The 25,670-nt window shown below is 47.0% G+C and overlaps 2 protein-coding genes across 6 annotated transcripts; one reads left to right on the top strand and one right to left on the bottom strand.

Moving 5' to 3' along the window:
- Positions 1–84: 84 nt before the first annotated feature.
- LOC120832578 (KATNB1-like protein 1) lies at positions 85–22,844 on the bottom strand. Of its 4 annotated transcripts, none has more exons than XM_040198976.2 (10): positions 22,719–22,844; positions 2,011–2,093; positions 1,873–1,910; positions 1,535–1,781; positions 1,336–1,451; positions 1,203–1,253; positions 1,040–1,129; positions 818–922; positions 508–601; positions 85–431 (listed from the first exon to the last, which is right to left on the bottom strand). In XM_040198976.2, exons 2-10 carry the CDS (start codon positions 2,089–2,091, stop codon positions 399–401), a joined length of 855 nt encoding a protein of 284 aa, XP_040054910.2. In that variant the 5' UTR covers positions 2,092–2,093; positions 22,719–22,844; the 3' UTR covers positions 85–398. The 4 variants fall into 4 exon arrangements, with proteins under 4 accessions (XP_040054910.2, XP_077945555.1, XP_077945554.1 ...); XM_078089429.1 differs by lacking the exon at positions 22,719–22,844 and adding an exon at positions 2,694–3,141; XM_078089428.1 differs by having other exon boundaries at positions 311–601; positions 22,719–22,821.
- On the top strand, positions 2,317–16,065 carry acp7 (acid phosphatase 7, tartrate resistant (putative)). 2 transcript variants are annotated; one of them, XR_013452762.1, is made up of 15 exons: positions 2,317–2,376; positions 3,212–3,315; positions 3,473–3,776; positions 3,872–4,054; positions 4,960–4,985; positions 5,785–5,882; positions 8,829–8,891; positions 9,554–9,668; positions 9,890–10,003; positions 10,702–10,768; positions 11,179–11,246; positions 11,342–11,413; positions 11,720–11,857; positions 11,934–12,072; positions 14,563–16,065. XR_013452762.1 is itself a non-coding variant. In XM_078089425.1 (14 exons), exons 3-14 carry the CDS (start codon positions 3,725–3,727, stop codon positions 11,997–11,999), a joined length of 1,062 nt encoding a protein of 353 aa, XP_077945551.1. In that variant the 5' UTR covers positions 2,317–2,376; positions 3,212–3,315; positions 3,473–3,724; the 3' UTR covers positions 12,000–13,750. The 2 variants fall into 2 exon arrangements, 1 of the variants encoding a protein (XP_077945551.1); XM_078089425.1 differs by lacking the exon at positions 14,563–16,065 and having other exon boundaries at positions 11,934–13,750.
- Positions 22,845–25,670: the final 2,826 nt, after the last annotated feature.

The following is a 25,670-nucleotide window of genomic DNA, read 5'->3' as shown; positions in this document are numbered from 1 at the left end:
ACACGTCAGCGCTATCTTCTCCCACCGGAAAGAGGCTGATCACAACTGTGTTGATTGTAACAAATATAAATACCAACAATACACTAAAGTTGAAAAAAAACTAACTTTATTCATCATCAGTGGTGCAATAACATACAACAGCTACACACAGAAGCCTCTTATGTTTTTTTGATTCAACTTGAACTGCACAGTGATGAAACTCTTCTCGTTGCCCATAATTACAACATCCTATAGTAAAAACGTAAAGAGACAATTAAGTAAAATTCATATTGCACATTATCAATATTTCAACCGTTCAAGTTCATCTGCCGGCCCAAAAATCCATCACGATCTAGAGTTACAGTACGGTAAAACCAACTCCAACCGAGAAAGATCCGCTGTCCTTCTCTCTGTCGCCGCTAGGTAAGTTGAGACAGGAAGGAGTCAATGACCTGAGGGAGAAGAATGAGAAAATGCAAAGGCAACAATGGCCGGGGTAATGATTTTATTCATCTGTGCGGCTCTGACCTTTGTCATGTCTCCAGCAGGTCCGGGAACAGATTTTAGTAAAGGTTCCTGGTGCCAGAGCTCCGCCAACTGCTGATTAAAGGCCTGGAAATTTCTGTAATGAAGTTTAATAAATACTTTGTCACAAAGGTTGCGTATAATAATCTACACATTAGGCCAAATTTTTGTTAGGCCACTTTTGTTAAAAGGGGCAAATTCTGTCAACCGCTGAGCCATGCTGCGTGCATTTATATTTGGTCGACTGTTTCAGTTAAATACATGCAGTATTTATTCGTCTCAATGATCATACAGCTCAGGAAACAACACTTACTTATCCAGCGGAAGTTCAGTCGATCCACCATAGCCGCTGGTTTTTAGGTCCCGCCACCAGTTCTTCAAAACTGAAATTATCCACTTTAACCCAACTATTAAATACCTGTGAGAATAAAAGGCAATACTTATTTGATTAGTGTTTGTTGTCATCATCCTTCCACGTATTGTCGTTTTATAATGACTACAGTGCAAAGCCCTACACCGTGGTAGGAATACTCACTCTTCATATGGATTGGTGAGAACCTTCCTGACTAAAGGAAAGAGGTCAACACAACAACCAATGGTGACGCTGGGAGAGGCCTCGTCAATGCTGCAGAGGAAAAGTGATCGAGTTAATGGCGGCTCCACTTGTGGACGGTGTCGGCCCGACATATTTCACCCACCTTTTGATGATCAACGGGAGGAGATCAACAAACACAGCGATGTCTTGTATCCTGTGCAAAAACAGGGTGCTTTAGAGACCCAAGCAAAAATACCGCGCGTGGCGTTTTTTTAAACAGACTGGACCTAACGTACCTCAAAAAGTACGTCAGCAGCTCTCCGACACTTCTCCGCCACAACGTTTGAGATACTTTCAGTCTCAGATTTCTTCCAAAGAGCACATTGGACATTGTGCTGTGGTCCCTTGTGAGCTGAAACACATGGTGTGGTTCACATTACCACAAAGAAACACAAGAGACAGAAATACAGTCTGAGCTGGGAAAGCGTTCCTGACCTCAGTGAGTGAACTGTGGGCGGCTAGTTCAGAACCAGTCTTCCCAGTCTCTGGGTTGTTGTCGACTTGGAGTGGGAACTCCCACAGGTCCACGTCCTGCACGCACTTCATCTCATTCTCCTTATCGTGCATTTTCCCGATGGCGGGCTGCTTCCTCCGGGTCACTGTCAGGTGATGGGTCTTCCTCTTACAGGACACCACCCGCTTCACTTTACCCGGGTTGTTCCCAGAGCGACTCACCGGATGCCTGAGCAAGGTCAAATGTTCAAAGTTCATTTGAAAACCAAAGCGCATCATGTACTTGCAGTTACGTAGCCACAAAACATGCAACGACATACCGCTTCATGTTGAGCTGCTCATTTTTACCGCAGTCCATCTGCACAGAAAAATACATTCAGCACGGTGACAAATAACACATCAAAAGAGGCTGAGCTTATTTAACTACGTCAGTGTGTTTTCATGCATTTCCAGCTCACAACTTTTGTGTCTCTCCGACAAGGATGCGAGTCAGGTTCCAGATTTTGGTACTCTTCATCCTCACTGTTGGAGTCCATCATATCTAGACGAAAAGAAACCTTAATCAGTCTTAATACATTTCTAGACCTAATTAATACGAGCACACAGATATTGGGGTAAAGTCACCTCAGTATGAACATCACAATGTATGTTGCCCATTATTCCCAGCAATCATTTTGTCTTTAGTCGTTTAAAAATTAAAAATTAAAAAACTAATGCAGTTTTATTGGATTGTCAGACCAAAACACGTGAAAACACCATTTCCCACAAGCCACCTGCGCGTGACGTAACAAGGAACTGCTCCCCGGCAACAGCCGAGTTGTGTTGTGAGTGTTTGTTAAGTTAGTCATTTAACATTTAGCTGAATTATTCGCGTCAGCGTGTGTTCGAGGCCTATTGTGCGTTTAGTTCACAGAGATGAATGAAACTAAGTTATTGTATTCGCAGCGTTAACTTACGGACGCAGCGCCTGTTAACAACAGTGAGCAACGTTAAATATGTCGCCTGCTAACAGCTAACATTAAGCTAACATTAAGTTAACATTAAGTCGGCTGACGTTGGATAGAAATGCTTCCGCAAATAATCCATAATATGACAATATGTGACACAAATCGCCTAATTTATCCCGGACGGCGTCGCTCACCTTGTTTTCCATTCCTACGCGGACACAATACTATAAAACCTTCCCTTTGATTCTTTTTAGGCTACTGACAATTACTTGTTAACATCCGATTCCAGCGGCCGATTGTCCGCCCGAATCAGAGAATAAAGCGTCCCGTTCATGGTGCAGCGTGTGGCGCGCGCCCTCTAGCGACCACCGGGACACTCGTGGTGCGAAACCCCAAAACCAAACCTTTCGTTGAGGTGTCTATTATGATTTGTGCTTAGAGGCCTTCCCAATTAGCTGTAATGCGTTCAGCGTAGCTACTGAAAAGGCGTCAGCTGATCCGGGTGTTTGGGCTCAAATGAGCGTGTGCCTTTTCTTTTATCAGCACCGGAGCGGTTCTGCAAAAAAGGCGCTTCATTGACCTCAGTCAAGCTGGGGCTTGTGAGATCATCTCGGCCGTGCTTGAGCTCACTTCCCTGAATGCACAATGAAAGAGCCTCGGCAGCTTCTGTTGACACGTCGTCTCTGTGTCTAAGCTGACTCCGTGGTTTCAGTTCTGCAGGCTCATCGTCCGGGTTGATTGCTGCAGAGATCATCATCATCATCATCATCATCAGAGAAGCGAAACATGGCCTTCGCTGTGTGAACTGGCGCTGAGGTCAGGCCTGATGTTGACTTTGCAAAACAGCCTCTATCAATAGACTTGTCATGTGATGTTTGGCACGAAAGCCTTGGGCCATGTGATTTCAGCGACAGGATTGTTTCATTTCCTCTGTGCGTGTGTGTGTGTGTGTGTCTGTTGCTACTTTAAACAGGTTGCTGTTCTCGCAGGGCAGCGTTGATTAAAATGATGTCCGTTCAAGCTGCCTGTGCCTTGCTCAGCCTTGCGCCCCTGTTGGTGCTTGGTGATCCCCCCATTTGGACCCAGCCAGAGCAAGTGCACCTCTCTTATCCAGGCAAGTGTTTGAACAGTTTCCATCAGCCTCCCGTCTTTTTCATTTAGGATACACTTTTCTGTTTCACGGAACAGAAAAGTGTTTGTGGACTCTGGCGAGGAAGAGCGAAAGATGTACATCCACAGGGTCACTCTCACAGACCTCAAGCCTGCCGCTACCTACGGTGGGTGCCGCTTAAATACGACTCGCTTCCTCTCACAGCACCACGCCACCATGTCGGAAAGGCTTCTTTTTTTTCTCACTCACGGGTCATTTCAGTCTACCACTGCGGGAGTGATGACGGCTGGAGCGATGTGTTCTCCTTCGCCGCTCTGAACGACAGCGCCAGCTTCAGCCCCCGATTCGCTCTGTACGGCGACCTGGGCAACGAGAACCCTCAGTCGCTGGCTCGGCTGCAGAAGGAGACTCAGCTCGGCATGTATGATGCCATCCTGCACATAGGTGAGCTCTCCGCTGATAAAGAAGATCGCCAAAGGTCAAAGCAGTCAGGAAGGCGACGTTTTAACAGCTGTTTTCTCAGGCGTTTGTGATCCACAGATACCTGGCACAACACTAGCATGAATCCAAAATGTGTTATTATAATATACTGATGGTTGCGTGCCAGTCATTTGCTCCCTCCATTGCTTGTGGGCACTTGGAATCTAAAGAGATAATAGTTGAGTCAAAATGAGTTTGCCTAAAAGAAAATGAAAGAACATTATCTTTAATTCTTTGCCTTTTGTTGGCTTTTCAAATGAAACGTTACGTTAAACACTGTTTTACAGCCACTTTACACGGTTACAGAGAATATAATTCTTCTTTTGTTTGAGGCTGGCCACAGTCCGCTTGTCAGAGTATTCAAGTTATTGGTCAATATTTTAGTTGAGAAGATTGATAGCATTGTTATGACTGCACACAAAGCACAAAGTAAATCAGCCAAAAGCCTGCTGGCGTCTCTAAAGTTCACCATATGAAATTCGTTTTAAACCAGTAAACAAATTGTCAACTATCCATTTTGGATTTTGCATTAAACACAATATAATGTGTCAGGTAATGAGCTTTAAGCGTGCTGGCTGGCAAGTTTATTAACTATGTTTCCAGTCGTAATGCTTATTGAAGCTGGCTGTTGCTGTATAATTAGTGACATACATGAGAACATTATTTTTGTGTGAAATTGTTCTGCAAGAAATCTATTGAGTGTATTTCCTTAAATGTTGAACTATTACATAATAGTTTAATAAATGTAATAAGTGCATTATTCCTATGATCAAGATGTAAGCGCAGCTTGTTTCTGCTGCACAGATATTTCTATTGCTTTTACTGTGGGAGAGAGAATCACCGTTCATCCCCTTTTCTTTTGTTTCCAGGTGACTTTGCCTACGACATGCATGAGGTACTTTACTCTTCTGTCTTTTCAATATCATTAACTGATCCTGATTGTTCCCAGTTAAGGTAAATGACAGCGAATGTCTGTCAGCAACAGCGTATATTCTTAAAGCCCTTCTTCTACTCCTCTACTTCCACAATGACGGATGAGATAAGCCGCCTCGAGACTCGCCGCAGTTTGTTACGGGTGGATATGAAGGCTCTCGGCTGCAGTCGGGACACGCAGCTCATGATTAGCGTTACTCTCAAGCGCCGTAAGCCTGCGGTGAAAGATGATAGTCGGGGTCATGTCGCCCAAGTATTTCTGAAATCCAATAAGCGTCATTCAAAACCCAGATTGTTGAGTCTCAATAACACATTTGCTAATCTGAAAACACCGACTGTCTGTGATATTTGGCATAAATTTGTCTCGGATACTTTTTCCTGAATTTACGCCTTGCATTAATCATGTATTTTTTGTTTTTTTCTCCTAAAAAAAAAAAAAAAGACCCTGAATGCTGACATCAGACTACTGCGCACATAAATAACCATAATTCCTCCAAGCTGCGTTTTATAACTGGAATGTGAAAGTAAAGCTTCTGGCTGCACTGATATTATGAACAGAAGAACAGAGAGACGATTTCATCCGAAAGGTCATTCGTGTTTGTGGCAGTTAACCCCCGACGCGCCATCAGAAGCTGCACATCCGTGTTGTTTGATTATGACGCAGAACTTGAATAGGAGTAAAATAAAAACGTGAGGTTCCGCAGTGACAGACGCTACAAACTTTGCGGTCAAACAGGATAATTTCTACGTCGCTTTTCCAGGACAACGCCAGGATCGGAGATGAGTTCATGAGGCAGATTCAGTCCATCGCCGCCTACGTGCCCTACATGACCTGTCCAGGCAACCACGAGTCGGCATAGTAGGTGCAAGCCCGTTTCCTTTTTTGTTTTTCTTCAAGGGGCCAGCGTGTCGGACCCCCTGGCTCGTGTGGTTTCAGATGGCGACCCGTTGGAAACCCGTCTCTAAAGACGGTGTTGCGGTTGTTGATTTTTTTTTTGGACTCTGTGAATATGACAGGGCTCATTCTAGGCTCATAAAAACACAGCAGAGCTTTGATTCAGCTGATTATACTTTGATGAAAAACATGATAATAAATATTGTTTATGCCAATGGACGTCCCAAAGCTTCACGCCGTGGGACGTTCACAGTCGGTGAGACAACATGGAAGCTGTGCGACTGTCTCCTGTCTGTCTTCTGCTCTCGATTAGCTAACGGTTTCCTTTGTGTTTACATATTAAGCTGCCACATTCTGCTCCGGGGCCTAAGTATGATTAATGGGTTTTGGGTAAAAATAGCAGTGCATCCACATCGGTGAGAGACGCTTGCCAGAGACCTCGTGACTAATTGCATTCGGAGCTGGCGACTTATTTCTGTGTGGACCCGCGAAAAAGAACCTTTTTCTAGCGAAGCCGCTCGTCATCGAACGCGTCGCTTACTTGAGAATTCTTCCGGGCCGAGAGACAACAGGACCGATGAGTCCATTTGCGCAACTTAAAATCATCGTCATTTGATGATGTTTGAAAAAAACGAAATCTGAAACGTTTGCTGGATCCAGCGTCACAAATGCGAGGATTTGAATTCGGCCTCAATGGAAGTAAATTGGATATCTTTCAATTTTCAAGTCCGGAAGCCAGATAAATTGTATTTTGACGATGACACGTCGCATGTTGAATAAAAATATGAATTTGTTGCAGCCCTAAACAACTTAACAACCTTATAGTACATTGATGTGCTGACATTTATATTATCTTGGTCCCTGTTAGCTTTTTTTCATGCCCCACAATGTAAATAATTATTTTGTGTTTTACATTTTTGACCGAATAGCAAAGAAAAATGTGCTGCTTGTTTGAAATATTATTGCAAAATACCCCATAATAAGTCAGGTTGTTTTGTTTAGGATGATTAAAGACGTGGGGAGACGAAGCCCCAGATGCTTTTCCTCCCGAGGAGTAGCAGTTTAATGAATCCATAAATTTCCAGCACATGTGCCGGAGTCACTTGTGCGTTCACAGCTGCCTGCATAATATTTACCCGCCGCTGCTACGCTGAGGCGCTGCTCGCCGTGTCAAATGTGACTGCTGCCTGCTCTCTGTCGAGGAGCTGCTAACGGTAGTCTCTTTTTCTTGGCTCCGCGTCGTCATATCAAGAACGAGCTCGCCGCGTTACCCGACCAGAGATCCCGCTCCCCTCGCTCCCTCTCTAGAAGTGTGTTTTGCTCTGTGGTTTTGTCTGGAATCCAAATATTTCCTGCAGTTCTCTTCCTAGCGGCCCGGCGCGCTCCCCCTCGCTCCGCTCCTCTGTGACTTCCACTGCTTCCTTTTAATGTCCGTGAGCGTCTGGATTAAAGGGGAGATTTGATTGAGAGGGAGAAATCTTGTCGGGTCAGTTTAAGACTTGATTTTGACGATCGCCCATTTTATTTTATTTTTTTCCATCATGTTGGAATAGAAAAGCAAACACACATGGGAATAAGCAAACCTCTTATTCCAGAGGAATGTGCTACGTTGGTCTCCCGTAGTGCAGGTTAATGGAACTCATGTTCTAGAGACCTTTGATTCATTCAAATGGATGCTAAATGTGACGTTTATTTCGATTGGACGCTGCACATCGCTGCCCGTACGCGTCCTCTCCACACGATGGGAGTGTTGACCCATTCAGGGACTGTTTGGTTCAATGCTGTGACCGAGAACTTCAGACCACGAGTTTCTGTCGATGCATTTGGTTGCAAATGCAAATTTGGTTGCAAATGCATCGATGCTCATAATAGTTTGACACCTTTTGAGATCACAGTCCACAGGCTGCCTCTGCTGGGTCATCACACTGACTGTCTCATCATCGTCAAACTCATCTGTATTACCAACGGTCACTCATGATCCATTTCCATCCCTTGCCGTTGACCTCTGACCCCACTGGTTTCTAGTTACCCCTCTCCCTACCATAAAAACAATTCTGCCCTTTGTTTCCTCCTTATGTAAGATTCTTAATGCCCCGTTGAGAGGAATGGCTCCGGCTTTAATGCTTAAATTAAAAAGCGTGTGAAGAGACTGGCGAAATGGCGCGAGGGACAGCTCTGCATGAAGATCGCTGTGATTCTGCACTCTTGGGTGATTTTGAATGTTTCTCAATGATGTCGCCCGGAGCCTCGAAAGGAGTTGTGAAGAAGACTGTAGCTCACTGCGAGCATCTTCCCGTATCTGCACCGCGTACGAACCGCCGCGCCAGGGCTGAACCGCCCGACGTCCATCCCATCTAAATCCGTTCCTTTCAAGAGGTCCCACGGTTTTTTAGAGGGGTATATTTAGAGGCCTTTCTTCTTGATTGACAGGTGTAGTGCGCTCAGCCCCGATGCCTCCAACTCGCTCGACCCATCTGGGGCCCGCCCGCGCTGCCCGAGTTTGAGCCTGCGCTTCGAGCCCTCCTATCGGGAGCCGATAGGCTGAAGCCGCAGAATCTACGTCCGTGTTTTTCTGCAGCCTCTCATTTGGACAGGCAGCCACTGATACGTTGGCGACAGCAAATTGTACGGTTTCTCAGAATAGCTCTCAGTTTGAAGCAGATGTCACCGCCACAGCTTGACGGTCAACTTTATCCACTGATTTACCACCCAGAGTTTTCTACAGAGATGAGATGAATACAGAGAAGTGACACGAAACAAATGAACTGCACCAATACGAGGCACTTACTTTAAGAAATGCTGGCTAATTTTTATTTCATAGCAAAGCTAAAAATGTCATTCATGCCACGAAATGAGTGACCGTGCCGTCAGTCCCTCTAACTCTTGTCATACCTTTTTGTTTCTTTGCAGTAACTTCTCCAACTACAGGAATCGGTTCAGCATGCCAGGCCGGACTGAGAGCCTGTGGTACAGGTACGGCACAACAGAACCCGTTGGCTTCATGGAACGACACGATGTCTGGCTGAGTCAGCTGTTGGGCTTTGATGGGTTTAAACAGCAGGTGAAAAGTGAAGGCTGGCAGCTCAGACACAGAATGAGTGTGTTTTCCAACCCGGGCCCCATGTGAAGCATCAGCGGAAGGTTTACCAATACGCTGCTGTGCGCATTAACGAGCAGGAACGCTCTCCTGTCTCAGGGACCTGGGGACCGGTACGAATGGGCCAGACATCTATCCAGTTGACTTATAGTCCTCCTCCTCTCACAACGTAAGATAATACCTGGCTGGACCACAGGCGGCTGCCCGCTGGAGGAGCCTCCTGGCTGAGAGCCTGAAACCCCGCGCCTGCCACTGGAAACTGTGGGTTCATAACATGTCGCACACATGTACAGAACACGTGGTTTTCCGTTGCCGTGGAGGACGAACACGTGGGCACTCTTATTGCAGCAGGGAGGTGGATCTGCATTCAGCAGCAAAATGTCGAGAGACGAAACGTTGCCTGGACTTTTCACACTCATGCGGCATTTAAAGGGGGGGGGGGGGGGGGGGTTCGTTCTTGCCAACGCGCCGACTTTCAGCGGGCCTTCTCCACTGTGTCGTAGTCGGCGTATCATTTTAACGAATCATGTGTCCGCAGCTGGAACCTGGGGTCGGCGCACATCATCTCCGTCTCCACTGAGGTTTATTTCTATCTGGAATTCGGCCAGGATCTGATCTTCAAGCAGCACGAGTGGCTGAGGAAAGACCTGGAGGTTGGTGACCACACCAGTTACACGTGTGAGCGACGCTGCCCTCCTTTGTTTTCACACGTTTTCCCTCTTCGTGCCGTGGTGCTGGTTAACCCCTAACCTGTTTCTCTCTCCAATGTAAACCTACCGATTTCCATTTTCTGTTGCAACACTCGAGTGTCCTCTGCGAATAGCAACGCGCCATGAGGTACGCATGTCTTCACCGCTCCGTTCTCCCACCCTAGGAGGCCAACAAGCCAGAGAACCGAGCCCTGCGCCCGTGGATCATCACCATGGGACACAGGCCCATGTACTGCTCCGACGACGACCAGGACGACTGCACCACGTTTGACTCCTATGTGTGTGAACCACACGCTCCATTACTTCTCCCCATCTGCTACCGCGTTAACACACATTGGCATGTTGTAATGACAACTACCGGTTCTTTCGCACCGCCGGATAACGACTACTGGTGATCAGGTCGACTCCTTCAGACAGGTCGGTTTTTATTATAAGAAACAAGGAGTGAGGAGAAGCTGCGTGAAGCAGGAGGCAACTACTTTGGTCACAAGTGTGGATGTTCCTGTTGTAATGACTTTCGCTGCATTCCAGACAGCAGACTTTTTTATTACCCAAAATGTAACTATAGATAGTTTGGTACGATGAATATGTCCCAAAATATATTATATCGTCACCTTAAACGTGTTTTATCGCCTACAAAGAACTCCTAGTTTATTTTCCAGTGTGTTCTTTAGCAGCACTTGTGTCTCTCCTTAGGCTTTTATTTTATCACGATTAAGCTATTTGTAGGATTTGTTCTGCTGACTTTAAATACCTCTGGAAGGAGCCCATGAGCCCATTGAGGGAATGCTCTCATAATCACTGCAATTTGGACCAAATAGCTTCCTCTCAGACTTACTTCCTTCAGCGCTTGGCACAGTTTGGAATGAGGCTCTCAGTTTGTGCTTCAAGGTCGCAGGTAGTGCTTCAAGGTCGCAGGTAGGGTTTCATATGCTAATATCAGGTCACGCTGACATCGTTCCTCTCTGTTCTGTAGGTCCGACTGGGACGGAATGACACAGAACCGCCAGCTCCGGGTCTGGAGGATCTATTCTACCGCTATGGTACGGTCTCTATTCGACAACCAGCCCTGTGCTGCTAATGGGTGTGTAAGATTACAACCTCAATGGATTAATGAACCAACAGTTGCTGAGAGCAGAGAAATCCAAACATCCTTTATTAAAAAAGCAGGACTTTGTACTGGCTGATATCCCAACAGCCCATTTTGCAAATGTTTTTTCTGTATTATATTTCCCAGGCTTTTGTTCATTGCTTTTTAATTTATTTAACTTGTGATGGTGGAAGCTTTAGTTGCTCTGATTTTAGGCTTTCGTTAAGATTGTTGAACAGCTCTCAAAAGGCAGAGGATCTGAGGAACATTCGATTACACAGCAAAATGTGAAGGCCCAAATGAGCTGGGCAGATATCTGTTTTTAATGGGAGGCTGCTCAACATCATCAAATCTTCTGCACAGGGGTGGATGTGGAGTTGTGGGCACACGAGCACACGTATGAGCGGCTTTGGCCCGTCTACGGCGACCAGGTCAGCACCTGCATTCTTTATTCGCCACACATTCTTACATCTGCCGTCTTTGTTTTGAATCAGTGAAAGACGCTTTGCATGTTTTTCTCTTTTAGGTGTACAAAGGAAGCAAAGAGCAGCCTTATGTGAACCCGAAAGCTCCCGTGCACATCATCACAGGCTCCGCTGTAAGTCACTTGACACCATTGCTTTTCCCTCGCGGATCAACGCGGAAATTGACGGCGGCGTTTACAAAAACAATGTCACGTATTGTTCGCAGTCTCCGCGTCCCTCTGTCTTCCATTTAGTTCAGCACCAGCTGTTCTCTGATGTGGTGAGCGCTGCGTGCTTCATCCCCCGACCACAGAGGGATTAGTCGTCGGCATCGAAATGCGGCCGGAGGCACGCCGGGGCTCGGCTACAGCAGTGGACGTGACGCAGAACGCGGCGCATCGCCGTCGGTTTAATTTTGACTGCTGATTTCCCCCCCGCAGGGCTGCAGAGAGAAGACCGACAGGTTCAACCCAAACCCCAAAGAGTGGAGCGCTTTTCGCAGCACGGACTACGGCTACACCCGCATGCAGGTGGTCAACGGCACCCACCTTTACCTGGAGCAGGTCTCCGATGACCAGGTGAGCACACGTGGAGAGCAAAGCTTCTAAAGGTCAAAGAGAATTGGGTAATAACAAAGAGTTGTCTGTGTTGCAGTACGGGAAGGTGATTGACAGCATATGGGTGGAGAAGGAACAGCATGGCTTCTCTGCGTGGAAATAAGGACCGCCGTGGATAATTTAAACTTAAGACAAGCACACTTGTTCCGCTGCGTCATTGTGCACTCGAGATGGAGGTATTCATCCTTATTCATTCAGCTTTCTAAATTAAGATGCAGTCAAACCTTTGATTTCAGATATTTTTCACCTTGTTTTATCCATTTAGAAGAAAACTTGATCACCTGTAAATGAATATAATGAAACATGGGTTTAAATCATTTTTTCCTGTAAAAACCATCATCTATGTAGTCCTACTGGAGCCTTTAGTTGAACTCGTCATTGCTGCTTGAATACCCCCAACGGCCCCTCACGCACAACCTTATGATAGAAGTTCCTTTGGAGAAAAGGCCCCCCGACCACTGAGTTCCTCACCTTCGACCTGCTCGTGCTACACTCCGTACGCGAGGAAGTGCAGACTGCATAGACCGGGTGGAGGAGGTGGGAGGAGGGGGGAGGGGGAGACTGTGGTCCAATTGTTGTAATTATTTATAATTCTTAACGGCCACATTTATAGTCTAGTAAAAGATGGTTATTTTCCAGTCAGTCATGCATGTCCAGCGCATTGTGCGAAATGGACGGATGGAAAGTTCTTGCCTTAAATAACGAGCCCGTTGCATCACGTTCCTCATCACTGAGAAAACGGACGAAAACCCCCCCCCCGCAATGCAGTGAAAAAAAGAGCCGGGAAAAGATACCAAGTTCCTTCAGATCGCCTGCCTGATTGTCAACCATGAGGTGCGTTTTACCGGGTATGGAGGAACTGCAGGTTTCTAACGAGGCTACAGACTTTCTAGCCCTTCCTCTTGTGCTCCAGTTATTCCTCTCAAACAAGTCAGATCTTCTTTCTTTCTGTCTTCACACTTTACCCATTTACCAGAAACAAAACCGACCAAAAACCTATTCACATACCAGCTGCTCGTCACCGGTTGTGTACAGTGGATTTGTTGTAACCAGTGGAAGAGGTCGAGGAGTTGAGGTGTCCTCTAACGGCAGTTTAATGTGCAGCATTTGACTGGAATGTGACCCATTAGTCCTCATTAGGTCAGTGCAGCTCTGCCACAACCTCACAGGGAACTTCATTGCAGCGCGCTAATTTCCGATGATACGTCAACAGCTACTTATCCTATCCTGAGCTAATGGCTCAATAAACTAAAAGCAATGAGCTCTCTGAAGACCGCACGAGAGACTGGGAAGTATATTTCTCTTTAAATACACCGAACAGCCGTGAAGCGACTCTACAAGACTCCCTCCGAATTCCCTTCAGTTAAAGTCTTCAATCAATTTCTCTCCACGGGTGATCAAGGGGCGGCTTTTGATCACAGGGTTGAAGTGGGCAGACTGAGGACTCGTGTAATGAATTCAGTGCCCTCAGACGCCGGATCTCGGGGACTTTTCATCCATCCAGAGTCTCCGTTTACTTCCAGAACCAGAGCGCCGCTATTAAGCACCCTCAGACCACCAGCTAGACAGACCGCCAAGTATTCTCGTCGTGATTGTACTCACAACATCAACACCGCAATGAGTTACAGGGCATCTGGATAGGACATCAACAGGAACACAGCATGCACACAATATATACTATATATAAGTCAATCCGAGGCAAACGTAAACCAGCTGAACAGCACAGATTATCACCTTGTTTTGTTTGTTTTTCCTTATGTACCAAAATGGGACAACAATCTGTCTTTCAAACTGCAACTCTTGTTTTGTACAATGCCTCAACTTGAACCTTTAATAAAGTTATGAACAATCAAATTAGTTCTCTTTAACTTTAGTTGTAATGTCAGGCCTTTTTTCTGTTATGAATCACTACAGCCGTGTACTGGCATGTAGCTAAAACACTACAGCCGTGTACTGGCATGTAGCTAAAACACTACAGCCGTGTACTGGCATGTAGCTAAAACACTACAGCTGTGTACTGGCATGTAGCTAAAACACTACAGCTGTGTACTGGCATGTAGCTAAAACGCTACAGCTGTGAAGTGGCATGTGGCTAAAATACTACAGCTGTGTACTGGCATGTAGCTAAAACACTACAGCTGTGTACTGGCATGTAGCTAAAACACTACAGCTGTGAAGTGGCATGTGGCTAAAATACTACAGCTGTGTACTGGCATGTAGCTAAAACACTACAGCTGTGAAGTGGCATGTAGCTAAAATACTGCAGCTGTGTACTGGCATGTGGCTAAAATACTACAGCTGTGTACTGGCATGTAGCTAAAACACTACAGCTGTGTACTGGCATGTAGCTAAAACACTACAGCTGTGAAGTGGCATGTGACTCAAAGGCAGGAAGATGAAAGGAGAAGTCTTAAAGAAATAGACGAATGGTAAAAAATGTAACCAAATGGGTGGTTGACACAACTAAGGATTAGAAAATAAATGGCTTATAAAGATCAGCAGTGAGAACAAAGCTTGAAACCTTCTCGATCCTCCTGCTAGATTAAAAAAACTTGACCAGAATGAACTTAATTAGGCCCATTGACTGTTGGGTTTCATGATCAGTCTAGTAGCTTGATTCACCATTCATCCAACAAATATAGTGCACGTTCTACCACTATTTACAGATGGAAATGTTCCCGTGCAGTTCTGACCACAAGCACATAAACAGGCGTTACCAGAAGAAGCTCCGTGGCTCCCTGCAGACATCCATCTGAGCCCTGCAGACATCCATCTGAGCCCTGCAGACATCCATCTGAGCCCTGCAGACATCCATCTGAGCCCTGCAGACATCCATCGCGATGCGCACTGCTGCGATTCATCAGGACGACATCAGGCCAACCACTACTCTAAGAAGGACGCAGCATAGCTCTTGTCCTGCATGCAGACGAGACACTAAGACTCCTCTCAGTCTGCAGGAAGTGCTGCCTTCGAGCCGGGGGGGGGGGGGCTGAGATTCAACTCATTAACTTTTGAGCCTCAACACTTCAGGGGCCTCGAGAGCCCAACGCGCCGCGTCCCTCGGTTCAAGAAATCTGTGTTTGGGTCCGTTGATTCCCCAAAAAATTGTCCTTCAGCATCCACGCTTAATGCGGGGACGCTGAAATCACTCGGCCTGATCCGTCAACATACGGCGGGCGACTTCTCGCCGGTGACTGACTGTGAAGAAAGCCTCGCTGCGCTGAGATGAGCGGAGATCGTGCGATTCAGAAACTATGTGGCGTTGTGGGCTTTTGTCTTGTGATCACACCTGACCTTCAGCGGGAGCTGGAGACGTCCCCTGCTCCTTAAGTGGTAGAGACGACTTGAGCTGCAGAGAGCTTTTGCTTTTCTCACAGACTGTCTCTGCTGTCCAAGTGCTTTCCCAGAATGCAGCGTGCTTTTTGAGAACAATGCCGGGCTCGTTACTCCTATCCTGTGTCCCAAATGTTACGCATGCCAGGCCGTCCATCTGTCTGTCTTCTTTAACTGTGATTGGTGTTATTATCTCAAGTTTGGCTCTGAATATCAGCAGGGCTTGTCATCGTTGGACCTTTTGTTAACAAAGCAACGCTCCTGCCAATCCTGGTCTGATCTGGAGCTCAGGCTGCGTGGAGGTGAATAGTCTACCTTTGTTGTTTCTGTACAAAGGCATCACTCTATCGGCACTTGAGATCTGAGCTCTAGCAAAGGAAAGGTCAGCGCGGGGTTTACATGACTGGTGTTTTACAGGAACGGTAACACAAGCCCTCCTTTAAAAGCTCTGGTTTTGAAACCGTTAAGATGGGAATGAGGTGATTAGCGGTCATAATGGGTTTTGCACTCAAAGCTCTAAACCTTTTACCCCTTTTAAAAATGTCTTGAGGAGAGTCTGAGGAGTCTTTGAGTACGATTGAGGCGTGTGTGGACGCCGTGCTTCACATTTGGGACCAAATAAAAGGGGTGGAGCAATCCAGGAAATCATCTAACGTTGTAACAATATAAGACACAAGAGAAAAATCTCATTTTAGGCATAACATGTTACCTTATTTTCCTTAAGAAACCGATGCAGGATCTAATGGATCTTTAAGCGCTCAGCTTATGTAAGATGTTATTTTTACCCATCCACCTGAATTACGTCTGTCATTAAAGACTCGCCTCTCACCTCCAAGGTCGTGTGGGTTTGGAGTGCAGCAGTGAACACGAGAACACTCAGGGTAGCTCCATGTCATCCCCAGCTTTTGGCAAACGTCTTGGCCAAAAAGTGTTGCTCTGGATGAAGTGGACAGATATGCAGGGGATCTTTTGAACGCTGTGTCCACCTTAAAAGCCACATTTGGTGCTGTAGAGGTAATCATCCCGGGTAGACCGTATCCGGTGTTGTTTTTAAAAGAGTGCGATCACACTGGATGGTCCTTCTGACGATAAAGTGGTTTTCAATGTTTACGGAGAAATTCAAAATGTGTGATCTCCGGTGTACTTTGGAAAAAGAAGAAGCTTGTCGGGTGGGAACGGAGTAAAAAAACAGACGTCTCCGATCCCTGGACAGAAGATATTCAAAGAATCTGTTGCGCAAAAGTAGACTGTTTTGTCATTAGAGGACGTTCGTGTCCATGGCCTGATGACGTGCTACATTCAGAATCAGACACAGCACCTGTCCTCCGTCTACACTCGTTACCTCAGCTCTGTCTGCGCAGATCATCTACACCAACCTGGGCTTGGATTTAGGGATGGTGCAATGTATGCTGTGGGTATCAGCACTAGGGAACTATGGTCCTTGCGCGTCCAGACTGGGGATCCCTTGACTTGTCCTCTTGCGCCACCATCATGGAACCCAACTCTTTCACACGCGTGGCAAAGGCCTCGACCACCTTGATACTCAGACTATCGACCCAACTAACCTCACTCCTCATGCCAAACCCTAACTAACCCAACCACCAAAGGCTGGTGGGTCATGCCCACCGTTCGGGGGGGGTCCGATGAGTCGTTCTACTCGATAAGTAGCCATGTGCTCCATGTTTGTTGGAGGGAAAGTGCGTATTTTAGGAACAATGGGTGTTTTGTTTCAGCACAACGTGCCAACCTTTTGGGTAATGACGCGCAGCAACAACAGGAAGTTCCCCAACGGTTGACATTTTTCTTCATCACAAGCGGCAAAGGCAGCTAACAAAAACCCGTCTCGGAGCGTTTGTTCTACCTACCAATGGGTACGTTTGATCACCCATTAAATGGACGAAGGCATGAATATCGAGAGAAGCAAATCCTCGCGTGGCTGGGAATTGGTTTTGTGTGGCCACTGGCCGCCGAAGGTGCTTGTTTAAACAGACCCAGACTGAAAGGCTTAACGACCACGCTGACAGCAGTCATTCGAGATGTCTAGAGGCTGCAGCGCTGTGGCCCCGAGAGCGAGAGAGCGGGCGGGCGAGAGTGAAAGGGGGTAGATGTTGTGGTTTGCCGTGTCTTCATTTACGCTCCAGAGAAAAGAGACGCACGAGATTCGTTTTTAAATGTGACTTAAATATTTGTTCTCCCACCAAACCTAAACCAACAGAAAGAAGGATACACAGTGGACGCCCGCTGTGTTTTTCCCGCCACCTCAAACGTGTTCTGCCGTTTGCTCCAATGTCATCTCAATTAAACATAAGCACGAGGACGGAGAGCAGCGCGGACTTAAAAGTAGGTTCGTGTTTTTGGAAGGTAGTGGTGAGCTTGGATTACATCCTAAATATAATTGCACATATATTTTGGACTAACTTTTGCTGATTTGATTGATTCCCACAAACCCATGAGCTATTTTCTCGTGCCTAACATGTGCTGACCCGCGTCGGATGAGCATATGAAGAGACAGAACCAAGTATAGCCGTCCATTTTCCAAAAATAAAAGACAGTGCTGCAGTCAAAGGTTTGTATTTTCACTACATATACCCCAAAGGTTCTTTAGCGTAATAATCACTGACCTGATCTTTAGCTATGCCAATCCGCAGTCTCAGTCTCTGCAGGAGTTCACCTGTACATGAAATGTTGTACACATTGACATGTGGGGTTTAATGGCTTATCAGAGCTTTTGTCTCATAATGCACCAAAAGAATGGTTTAAACTAGAGATTACCATAGAAGAAGGGTTCAAGAAAGGCTTTGAAGGTGCACGATGCAAGATGTGGAGCGTTTCTCAGCGGCTCGTAACCAACAGTGTTAGCGGCGCCAGCTGCAGGGAAAGTGCTGACCGAAGCAACAGCGCTAACCCGCGTGGAACCCGCGTGGAACCTGAAGGGTCGGTTCCGAATGATAATGCTCCGACTGTCGTATATTGCTCAAGGTCAGCAGCAGGTCTGCGGAATTTCAGAATGAGGCACGATGGGAAAAAGAGCTTGAACAAATGCAACAGAGTGAATAGAAGAAACCCCCGAAAAGCCAAATCCTGTTTGTCATTGAGGGCGAGTGCTCCCAATTTTGCAGAACCGTGGCTTCGCCCTCCACATTCCAGCATTAAACTGTTCCTTTTGGAAATCTTTTTTGCTTTATCTCAAAGTTCAATGAAGTTTTTTTTTTCCCCAGACTCAGCAGCCGTCCACAGTTCGTCCCCCCCGCTTTTTGAAAAAGGGCCGTCTTATGAGAAGTTTAATATGACGTCTGGCTTCACTTTTAGGCATGTGGTTAGTGCAGAGGAAGACACGGGTTGATGCTTTAAGCAACAAGGATGCAGTATCACATGTGGGATGCACATGATGGAGCAGCGGGCCGCTGCTTTAGTCCGTATTGCGCCACCAGACAGAAACACACTCATCTGAACGATCCATCTGAAAGAGCTTACTTTCGCCAGACTGCAGGAAGTGACGGGAGAAATAAGCTGTGTCAGCAGCTCATTGCAACACCTCTCAAGTGTCTTAATTTTGGCGAACATAAAGCGTGCACGAGGCCGGCCGAGGGTCAACATTAAGGTGAGATCTTATTCTTTGGGTTTGGGTTAGTACTTCCTGTCTTTGATCTGTGTGTCCATAAGATTTGTCCTCTCTGCCAGACGCAAACGATCATTGACTGAGACACTGAGACCCCCTTTTTCCCTTCAACAGAAAGTAAAGGCTCCAAACCCCAGTCGCTCCGTCCTGCGCGGAGGCCCGATTCGCTCCTTTCAGCTGTGTGACGGAGAGCCCTCGCGTCTCACTCCCACTGTCCTCCATGGCCTCGCCGTTTGACCCGCTGCCAACTTGGACGCGCTTCCTCCCAGTGAGCTTCACATGCAGCCTTTCTGCATAGCAACAGTTTGTGGACAGACACTCTGAGGAATACACATGAAAAAGAGCACAAACAGATGGGCTGTGGAAGTGAAGTGATTTGCATTTTTCCAAACGATTGAACCGCCCTTTTCTGCATGTTGATTCTGGAGAATTTTAATCAAAAATGAAAGTTCCCGGATCAATGATACTGGCACTATGCCGTCTCCACTAGTGAGCATCAACACGTGCAGAGCGAACAATTGACTCTTTCACGAGGTGGCAGTTGAGAAAATTCCATCGAATTGGTCCAACAATAAAAAATAAAAAAAACGTGCAAGTTGTCGGATCCAGCTGAAGTGTTGCACAAAGACTGAGCCCTGAGAAGACAGGAACAAAGGAGCGGGACTGCAGATGTCGAGGACTTGTTTGTATTTGTCAGAATTCAGAGGGAGAGAGCAATAACTGAAGGCTTACGCAAGACCGGCCCTGCAGCGCCGCCTTCGTCGGCTCCTTTATGAACTGATCTCAGCGGACTTTCCACAGCAGGATGTTTGAAGAGACAAGAAAAAGGAACCCTGATTGAGACGAAATGACCTCAGAATCCAGAGACACTTTCTCCCCCCCGAGAGAGCTCTGAAGAAGGTTCCCACTTTGTATATTTGCGAGTTTCGAACTAATGTCTTCCCTTTCTCACCTGATCTGTGCGACGTGGAATGTCCGACTCAGCAGTCACGGAAGTCAAGTGGGAGGAACATTTACTCTGGCCGGTGTACAGACGCATGGTGTCATTCAGGCCACATATCAGCTTGTACTTGGAGGCAGAACCCGGACATCATTAGTAGATACATTCTGGTGTCAACTGTGTTTGGTCATTAGTTCCACAGCCATTCCCTCACCGGGACGACGCCGCCCTGCAGGAGGACGATGAGGACGATGAGACCTGCCTGTCCTTCGGCCAGTGGAATGAGAAAACGAAGCACCTCGGTTTTTAAAAACATTCAATAATGGAGTCCAGTCGTCCGTGATCAAAAGCTCTGACAAAAAACAGAGACTTCCCTTTGGTGTTATGATGTGTTTCAGTTCCGTGCAATAAGATGAAGAAGGTTCCAACTCACGGGATGCATCTCCAAAATAACCCATCCGAGGTTGTCCACATGCTCCCTTTCAGTGCAGCTGCCTCGTGGATGAGCGCCTCCTGAGCGTGCAAGAGGCGCGAGCCTCACGCCGTGACGAGGGAGACCTTCCACTCTGCCGATTCCAATTAGAAAAGTCTGTCCTTAAATACCCCCAAACACGTTCACTTTCTAGATCGCTTTTAAAGTTTTTACAGCCATTTGCATCCCGCCGGGAAGTTCGATAACTTTAATAGTCTTTTTCTTTCTCCTGCCCTAAATCTGACGTGTCTAATAATTTGGTTTATGGTGCGATACCTTTTAAATCTTTATATGGTATTCACGTCCATACGAGGCGTATAACTTTTAACGGTATTGCATCATAAGCCAAATTATCATTACCAAACAGAATACCGTAACGTGTAGTAAGGAGGTGTTCAGTCAATCGGTCCTTGTTGCTCAGACAGTTGCTCATTTTAACCCTGAAGGTGGCCTCCCAAAGAGAAAATGGCGCCGAACCTCGACGGCGCGTTCACCTTCGACTGCCACTGCGGGGAAAACAAACGCTTGAAAGGAGGCAGTAAAAATAAATTTGCAGCATTAGTGCTTCGGGAGCCAGAACACACAAGGTTTGTTTGAACAAAAAGCCATTAAACAAAACACGTGAATCACCGTTGGCCTTAGGAACACAAGTGTAATCACGGGTTTAATGGTTGGAGGCCTTTTCGCCTGCGGCGGACGCGTCCGTAGAAGGGCGAAGTTGGGGGGGGGGGGGGGGGGGGTGATGTCAGAGGGTAGCGATCCGGCAGCCGGTCTCTTGCGGATTCCCGGGCGATATCGGGGATGACGGAGACCAGCTGCTGGCTCGGTGACTCACTTTTACCTCAGCGGGGAGAAGGAGGGAAGGAGGGAAGGAGAGAAGGAGAGAAGGAAGTGGGAAAGCGGCGGCTTTCGGGGCCAGACAAAGAACAGACGCGGCGGGGCGAAGAGGCCGAAGCGACACTTTAAATCAGCTCGTGCTGTTCTTTTCCTTTGGCAACCAGCCGACCGAGTAAACAAAGTGTTATGTAAAAGTATTCCATCTTTCCGGCTACCTCTGCAATCAGCGGCGCGTCACAGGAGGCTGGAAACTTGGAACGGTTTGTGTGGCCTTTATCTTTGTGTCTAAATCACAGCAGCCCACATGTGCATGATGCGTCACTATACGATAATCGTGCGTTCCGACGGGTGAAAATGGATCAGCGGCGCTGGTTTTCTTTCCGAACCGGTAGGGACACATATCAAGGTGTCCTGGACAGAACTGAACTTCTGCTGTCCTCGGCTTAATGGAGCCGTATAGGTGCTTTTCAGCTCATTGTCTCACAGTCGTCATCGGCTTTGTCTCCACAAGCAGCCAGATGTTTCTGTGTGCCGCTGAGCCCCGTGTGGAATCACAGACGGACGCGCTTGGATACGGAATTATATGAGGAATTATTCGTCTTATTGTAGTCACGTCTGATGAGTGCTGATGTTGTGTAAATAGCCGTTTGTTTCCTGACAACAGCTGCATCCTCCTGACGGTGATGTCATGTCCGAAGCCTGTTGTTCTGCCTCCAATCTCCCGGATGTGAATTCACACAGTGTCTTAAAACAGTAAGATGAAAAGTTTTGACCAATAATATTCGCCGAGGCCAAGGTTTTTATACCTGTGCTGCTCCTCCGGCGAAGCCCCGAGCTACTGTGTGATTCTTACTTTTCACACAGCCGGTACGAAACTACTCAGTCACAGCAACAAATGTACTTTTATCCAACGGGCGTCGCTCCCACGGCTCCTACGGGCTTGTTGCCGTTTCCCCGTTCGAATGGAATCCACTGATACGGCCGCATTGTTGACCGCAGCCGAACCCGATTTAATGCATGAACTCCGGCATCCCTCACACACGCACAAACTCACACACACACTCACACTCACACACACACACACATTTCCCTTTGAAATCAACGAGCCAGTTCTCCTCTAAGATTTCCCCTTGTTAAAGGAGCGCAGAGCTTTAAGGTCTGATGGTTCCACTGTGACGATGTTTGTCCCAGACGTTACGTGTGTGTGTGTGTGTGTGTGTGTGTGTGTGTTTGATGAAAACAGCCTTGGCTTTGAGGCCTTCCCCCGCACAACTTGCCACCCCCGCGAACAGAGCGACTGGGTTTACACACACACACACACACACACAGTCGCCCTCGCAGCTCAGTAGCTCGTCTCCGGGTCCCACTGGGAATATGACTCAACCGGGAGCGACAACCAATCGGCGCATTCGGCGAGCAACAATCTCATGACATCAGCCGTGACTGCGTCGGAAAGAACCTTCGGAGGATAAACACATTTGGGACTCTCACAGTCTGCGAATGAGACGGGACGGACACGGATAGAACTGTTCCTCCGGGAAACTGATGCAAACGCACAAACAACAAACACGCCACGGCGCAGATAAAAGCCAGCAACATGGCGGGGAAACGCGGCACGTACCAGCGTGTCTCGGGCCTCGCGCGGAACCCGCCGTCCTCCGTCGTGCGTCTCCCACCGTGAAAAGGTCTCAGAAAATCAAACACACCGGGACCACTCGGCCGGGAGTGTGTGTGTGTGTGTGTGTGTGTGTGTGTGCTGGATTTGTCAATGGAGGTGGCTGGAATGTGTGGTATGGCTGACGGCGGAGCCACCAGCAGGCAAACGGGAACAATCTGCTGCCCGTTAATCCGCCGCGAGAACAAACAAGCTGGTTTTGTGTTTGCCAAAGCGAAGTTGTCGAGCTCGTGTGACTCAAAAGGAAAGAGAGACGAACACGCCGGACTGCGCTGATACCGGTGGTGGTTTCGGCAGGACGTGACTTCTCAAATGAAGGTTCTCTACTCGGCCCGTAACGTCCGAGGGGCCGCTCGCTTCTTGATTATCTGATGGTGCGTTTGCTGAATTTCCAATGAGTCAGATGTTTCCACAAAACGAACGGCCGGTTTTAATTTTTGGAACAATGCGTGCAGAGAAATGTGATTCGTCTTTTTACAATAAACGATCTCGTGTAAAAACTCCGAGACGTTGATTCCAGAAATGATCCTGACGATGCTGCTACGTTGTTTTGTTTCTCCCCACAATCACATTTCTTCTGTGCTGATTAGTGAACATTGTGATTGTAATACTATAATAATAAGATATTAACCCTTCTTTGGGAATAAGATTACAGAAACATAAGAAAGGACAATAAGAGAACAGATTTTTCAATCTGTGGATATTTGCATATACCTGCAATGAATACGCACGGTGAGAATGCAGTGTTTCACAACAGTACGTTGCAGTAAAAAAAGGATTTTCTAGCAGGAAGTGCAAACGATGGATGAGAAGGCGAGCGCAGCTTTAACGTGCTGATTACTGGAAGCACAAGCGTCGTGTGAGCAATCTACAAAGGTTCATCGTGTTCCCGAGCAGGAGGGGGAACATTATCTCGATCAGCTCGATGTTCCCCTCAGACGCGTCGGGGAGTTTTAGTGTCTTTGAGCTGATTGTTCTGCATTTCTCTACCAAACCTTCACGCCATCTGCACAGAACCAGACAACGCGCACAAACAGTCCGCAAACCAGCAGACGGTAAGTGGTGAGATTATTGGACTTGGCCAGACACTCGACACCACGCTTTTATTCCCTCACGCCACATTCAGTTGGTGCTCGGCGGAAAATAATACAATGTGCTTCGTGCAGAAGCAGCTACGACCACTTGTCTCCAAATGTGACGCGCGGTTTGTGACATGAATCGGTGTAAATCAATATAGTTTCACACCGTGAGGCAGGAAAAGCTTTCAGTTTGGGACGTGACGTCGTACATTAAGCTGCGCACAGCAAAATTCTTTCAGTTCGTCTTCCGGTGTTCGGCAAAAGTGTTGAAATCACACCGCAGAGCGTCGATTCAACTCTTACAGAGTCAATTGTACAAAAGAGCTGGAGTCAATATTCAGTGTCAAGATCAGATTCATTTGCGACACTTCGTAGAGTTAAATGAGCTCTTTAATATGTTTGAAATGTAACCGTACGGCGTCACACTTGGTGTTAAATCTACGTACTGTGGAGTAGAGATGGTGACCCAGGAACCACAAGGTCGGTGGTTTGAACCCCGACTGCTACGTGTTCCATGTCAAAGTGTCCCTGAGCAAAACACCTAAGCCCTAATTGCTCCTGGGCTAAAATGTAAGAACCATGGGTTAAAAATGCAATGCAAACACTGGGCAGATTTATTTTTGACACCTATTACTTCGTTGAGTGTTGATTTAACACTGACGAGATTGGGACAATATAACCACCAGCTTACAGTTCAAATTGAATCTCACAGAGTCACTTTAACTCTCTGAAATTCGCTGCGTGAAGAGGGAACTTTGGTAATGAAATAGAGCAAATAGCTGGTGAACAAAGCCGGCTGTTCTTGTTGGCTGCGCATTTCTTCCCGGCAAGTGTCCTGGACGCTTTCCGAAGTGTCTCCCAGCAGAGGCCTGAACTCCGGGCCGTGATGAACGAGTGCTGAAATTCCCTCTCACTCTCTGGTGGTTCTTTTAAACACAGCCGATGTCGTCAGGGGCCGCGCTCACACGGAGTTCAGATGAGGACGACGGGGCAGAACAAATCGTTTTAAAGCAAAGGCGACCGTGTTCATGTGCAGCTCCTCTCCGGTGGGCCACGGCGTTCCTGCCCCGAACGCCATCACACTCACGCCTGCTTGCAGACAGACACCCAAACAGTATTTACATTTGTCCGGGTGACCAAAGCATTCCGCCACCAGCCAAAGCCGCTTGGACTTACGTAACGGACGTAACGGCGTGGTGTTTAATCCCAATGAGCGGATGAACTGCTCGCGGTGACGTCGGCACGGATCCGTGGCGGTCAGGTGACTTGCTTCTGCTCCACAAGTTCAGCTTGTTTTCGACAATAGATGCGTGGGAATAGGAATTTAATAAAAAGCTCCATGAAAGGAGCATTTGGGGGCGAAAAGGAATCCTGGTGGTGATACGACTTCTCTTTAAAGGAGTCTGTGGTTTTTAGTTCTTTGTGTGTGGCGCATATAAAAACCTGAAGCAGCATAATTACTCTACCTGAATGCCAATACACAATTTGGGAGGAAATTAAACTAATTTACAAGTTTTATCCACAATGTGAAATATATAGAAACCTTTATTTCATTTTCTAAATTTAATTTAAGCGATCATTCGACTCCGGCTGCACGTTATGGCTTCGTTGTTCATTCATTACTCATTGAATGAGACGGATGATAGTTTACTTTATTGAGAGAATTCATGTCAATCCACCCGATGGATGTTGAGATATTTCAGAGATGACATCATGAGAGCAGCTTTGTGTGAGTCGTTTGAGTCATCAGCCCATTGAGATGAATAAATGTTCATAATTAGGCCTCAACAAGCAGTTTGAGGATCACGTTTTGCCGCCC

The sequence above is a fragment of the Gasterosteus aculeatus genome, chromosome 15, assembly GCF_964276395.1.
Source record: "Gasterosteus aculeatus chromosome 15, fGasAcu3.hap1.1, whole genome shotgun sequence".
Classification (NCBI taxonomy): Eukaryota; Metazoa; Chordata; class Actinopteri; order Perciformes; family Gasterosteidae; genus Gasterosteus; species Gasterosteus aculeatus.
This window is presented reverse-complemented; position numbering and strand designations above follow the sequence as displayed.

Excerpts from the sequence above, each read along its gene's own strand:
- LOC120832578 (XM_078089428.1), bottom strand. The coding sequence starts at position 2,091 with ATGATGGACTCCAACAGTGAGGATGAAGAGTACCAAAATCTGGAACCT. Across the intron at positions 1,782-1,872 it reads GAGCAGCTCAACATGAAGCG|GCATCCGGTGAGTCGCTCTG; the intron begins GTATGTCGTTGC and ends GACCTTGCTCAG. Across the intron at positions 602-817 it reads ACTGAACTTCCGCTGGATAA|AAATTTCCAGGCCTTTAATC; the intron begins GTAAGTGTTGTT and ends ACTTCATTACAG.
- acp7 (XM_078089425.1), top strand. The coding sequence starts at position 3,725 with ATGTACATCCACAGGGTCACTCTCACAGACCTCAAGCCTGCCGCTACC. Across the intron at positions 5,883-8,828 it reads GGCAACCACGAGTCGGCATA|TAACTTCTCCAACTACAGGA; the intron begins GTAGGTGCAAGC and ends GTTTCTTTGCAG. Across the intron at positions 11,247-11,341 it reads GGCCCGTCTACGGCGACCAG|GTGTACAAAGGAAGCAAAGA; the intron begins GTCAGCACCTGC and ends TTTCTCTTTTAG.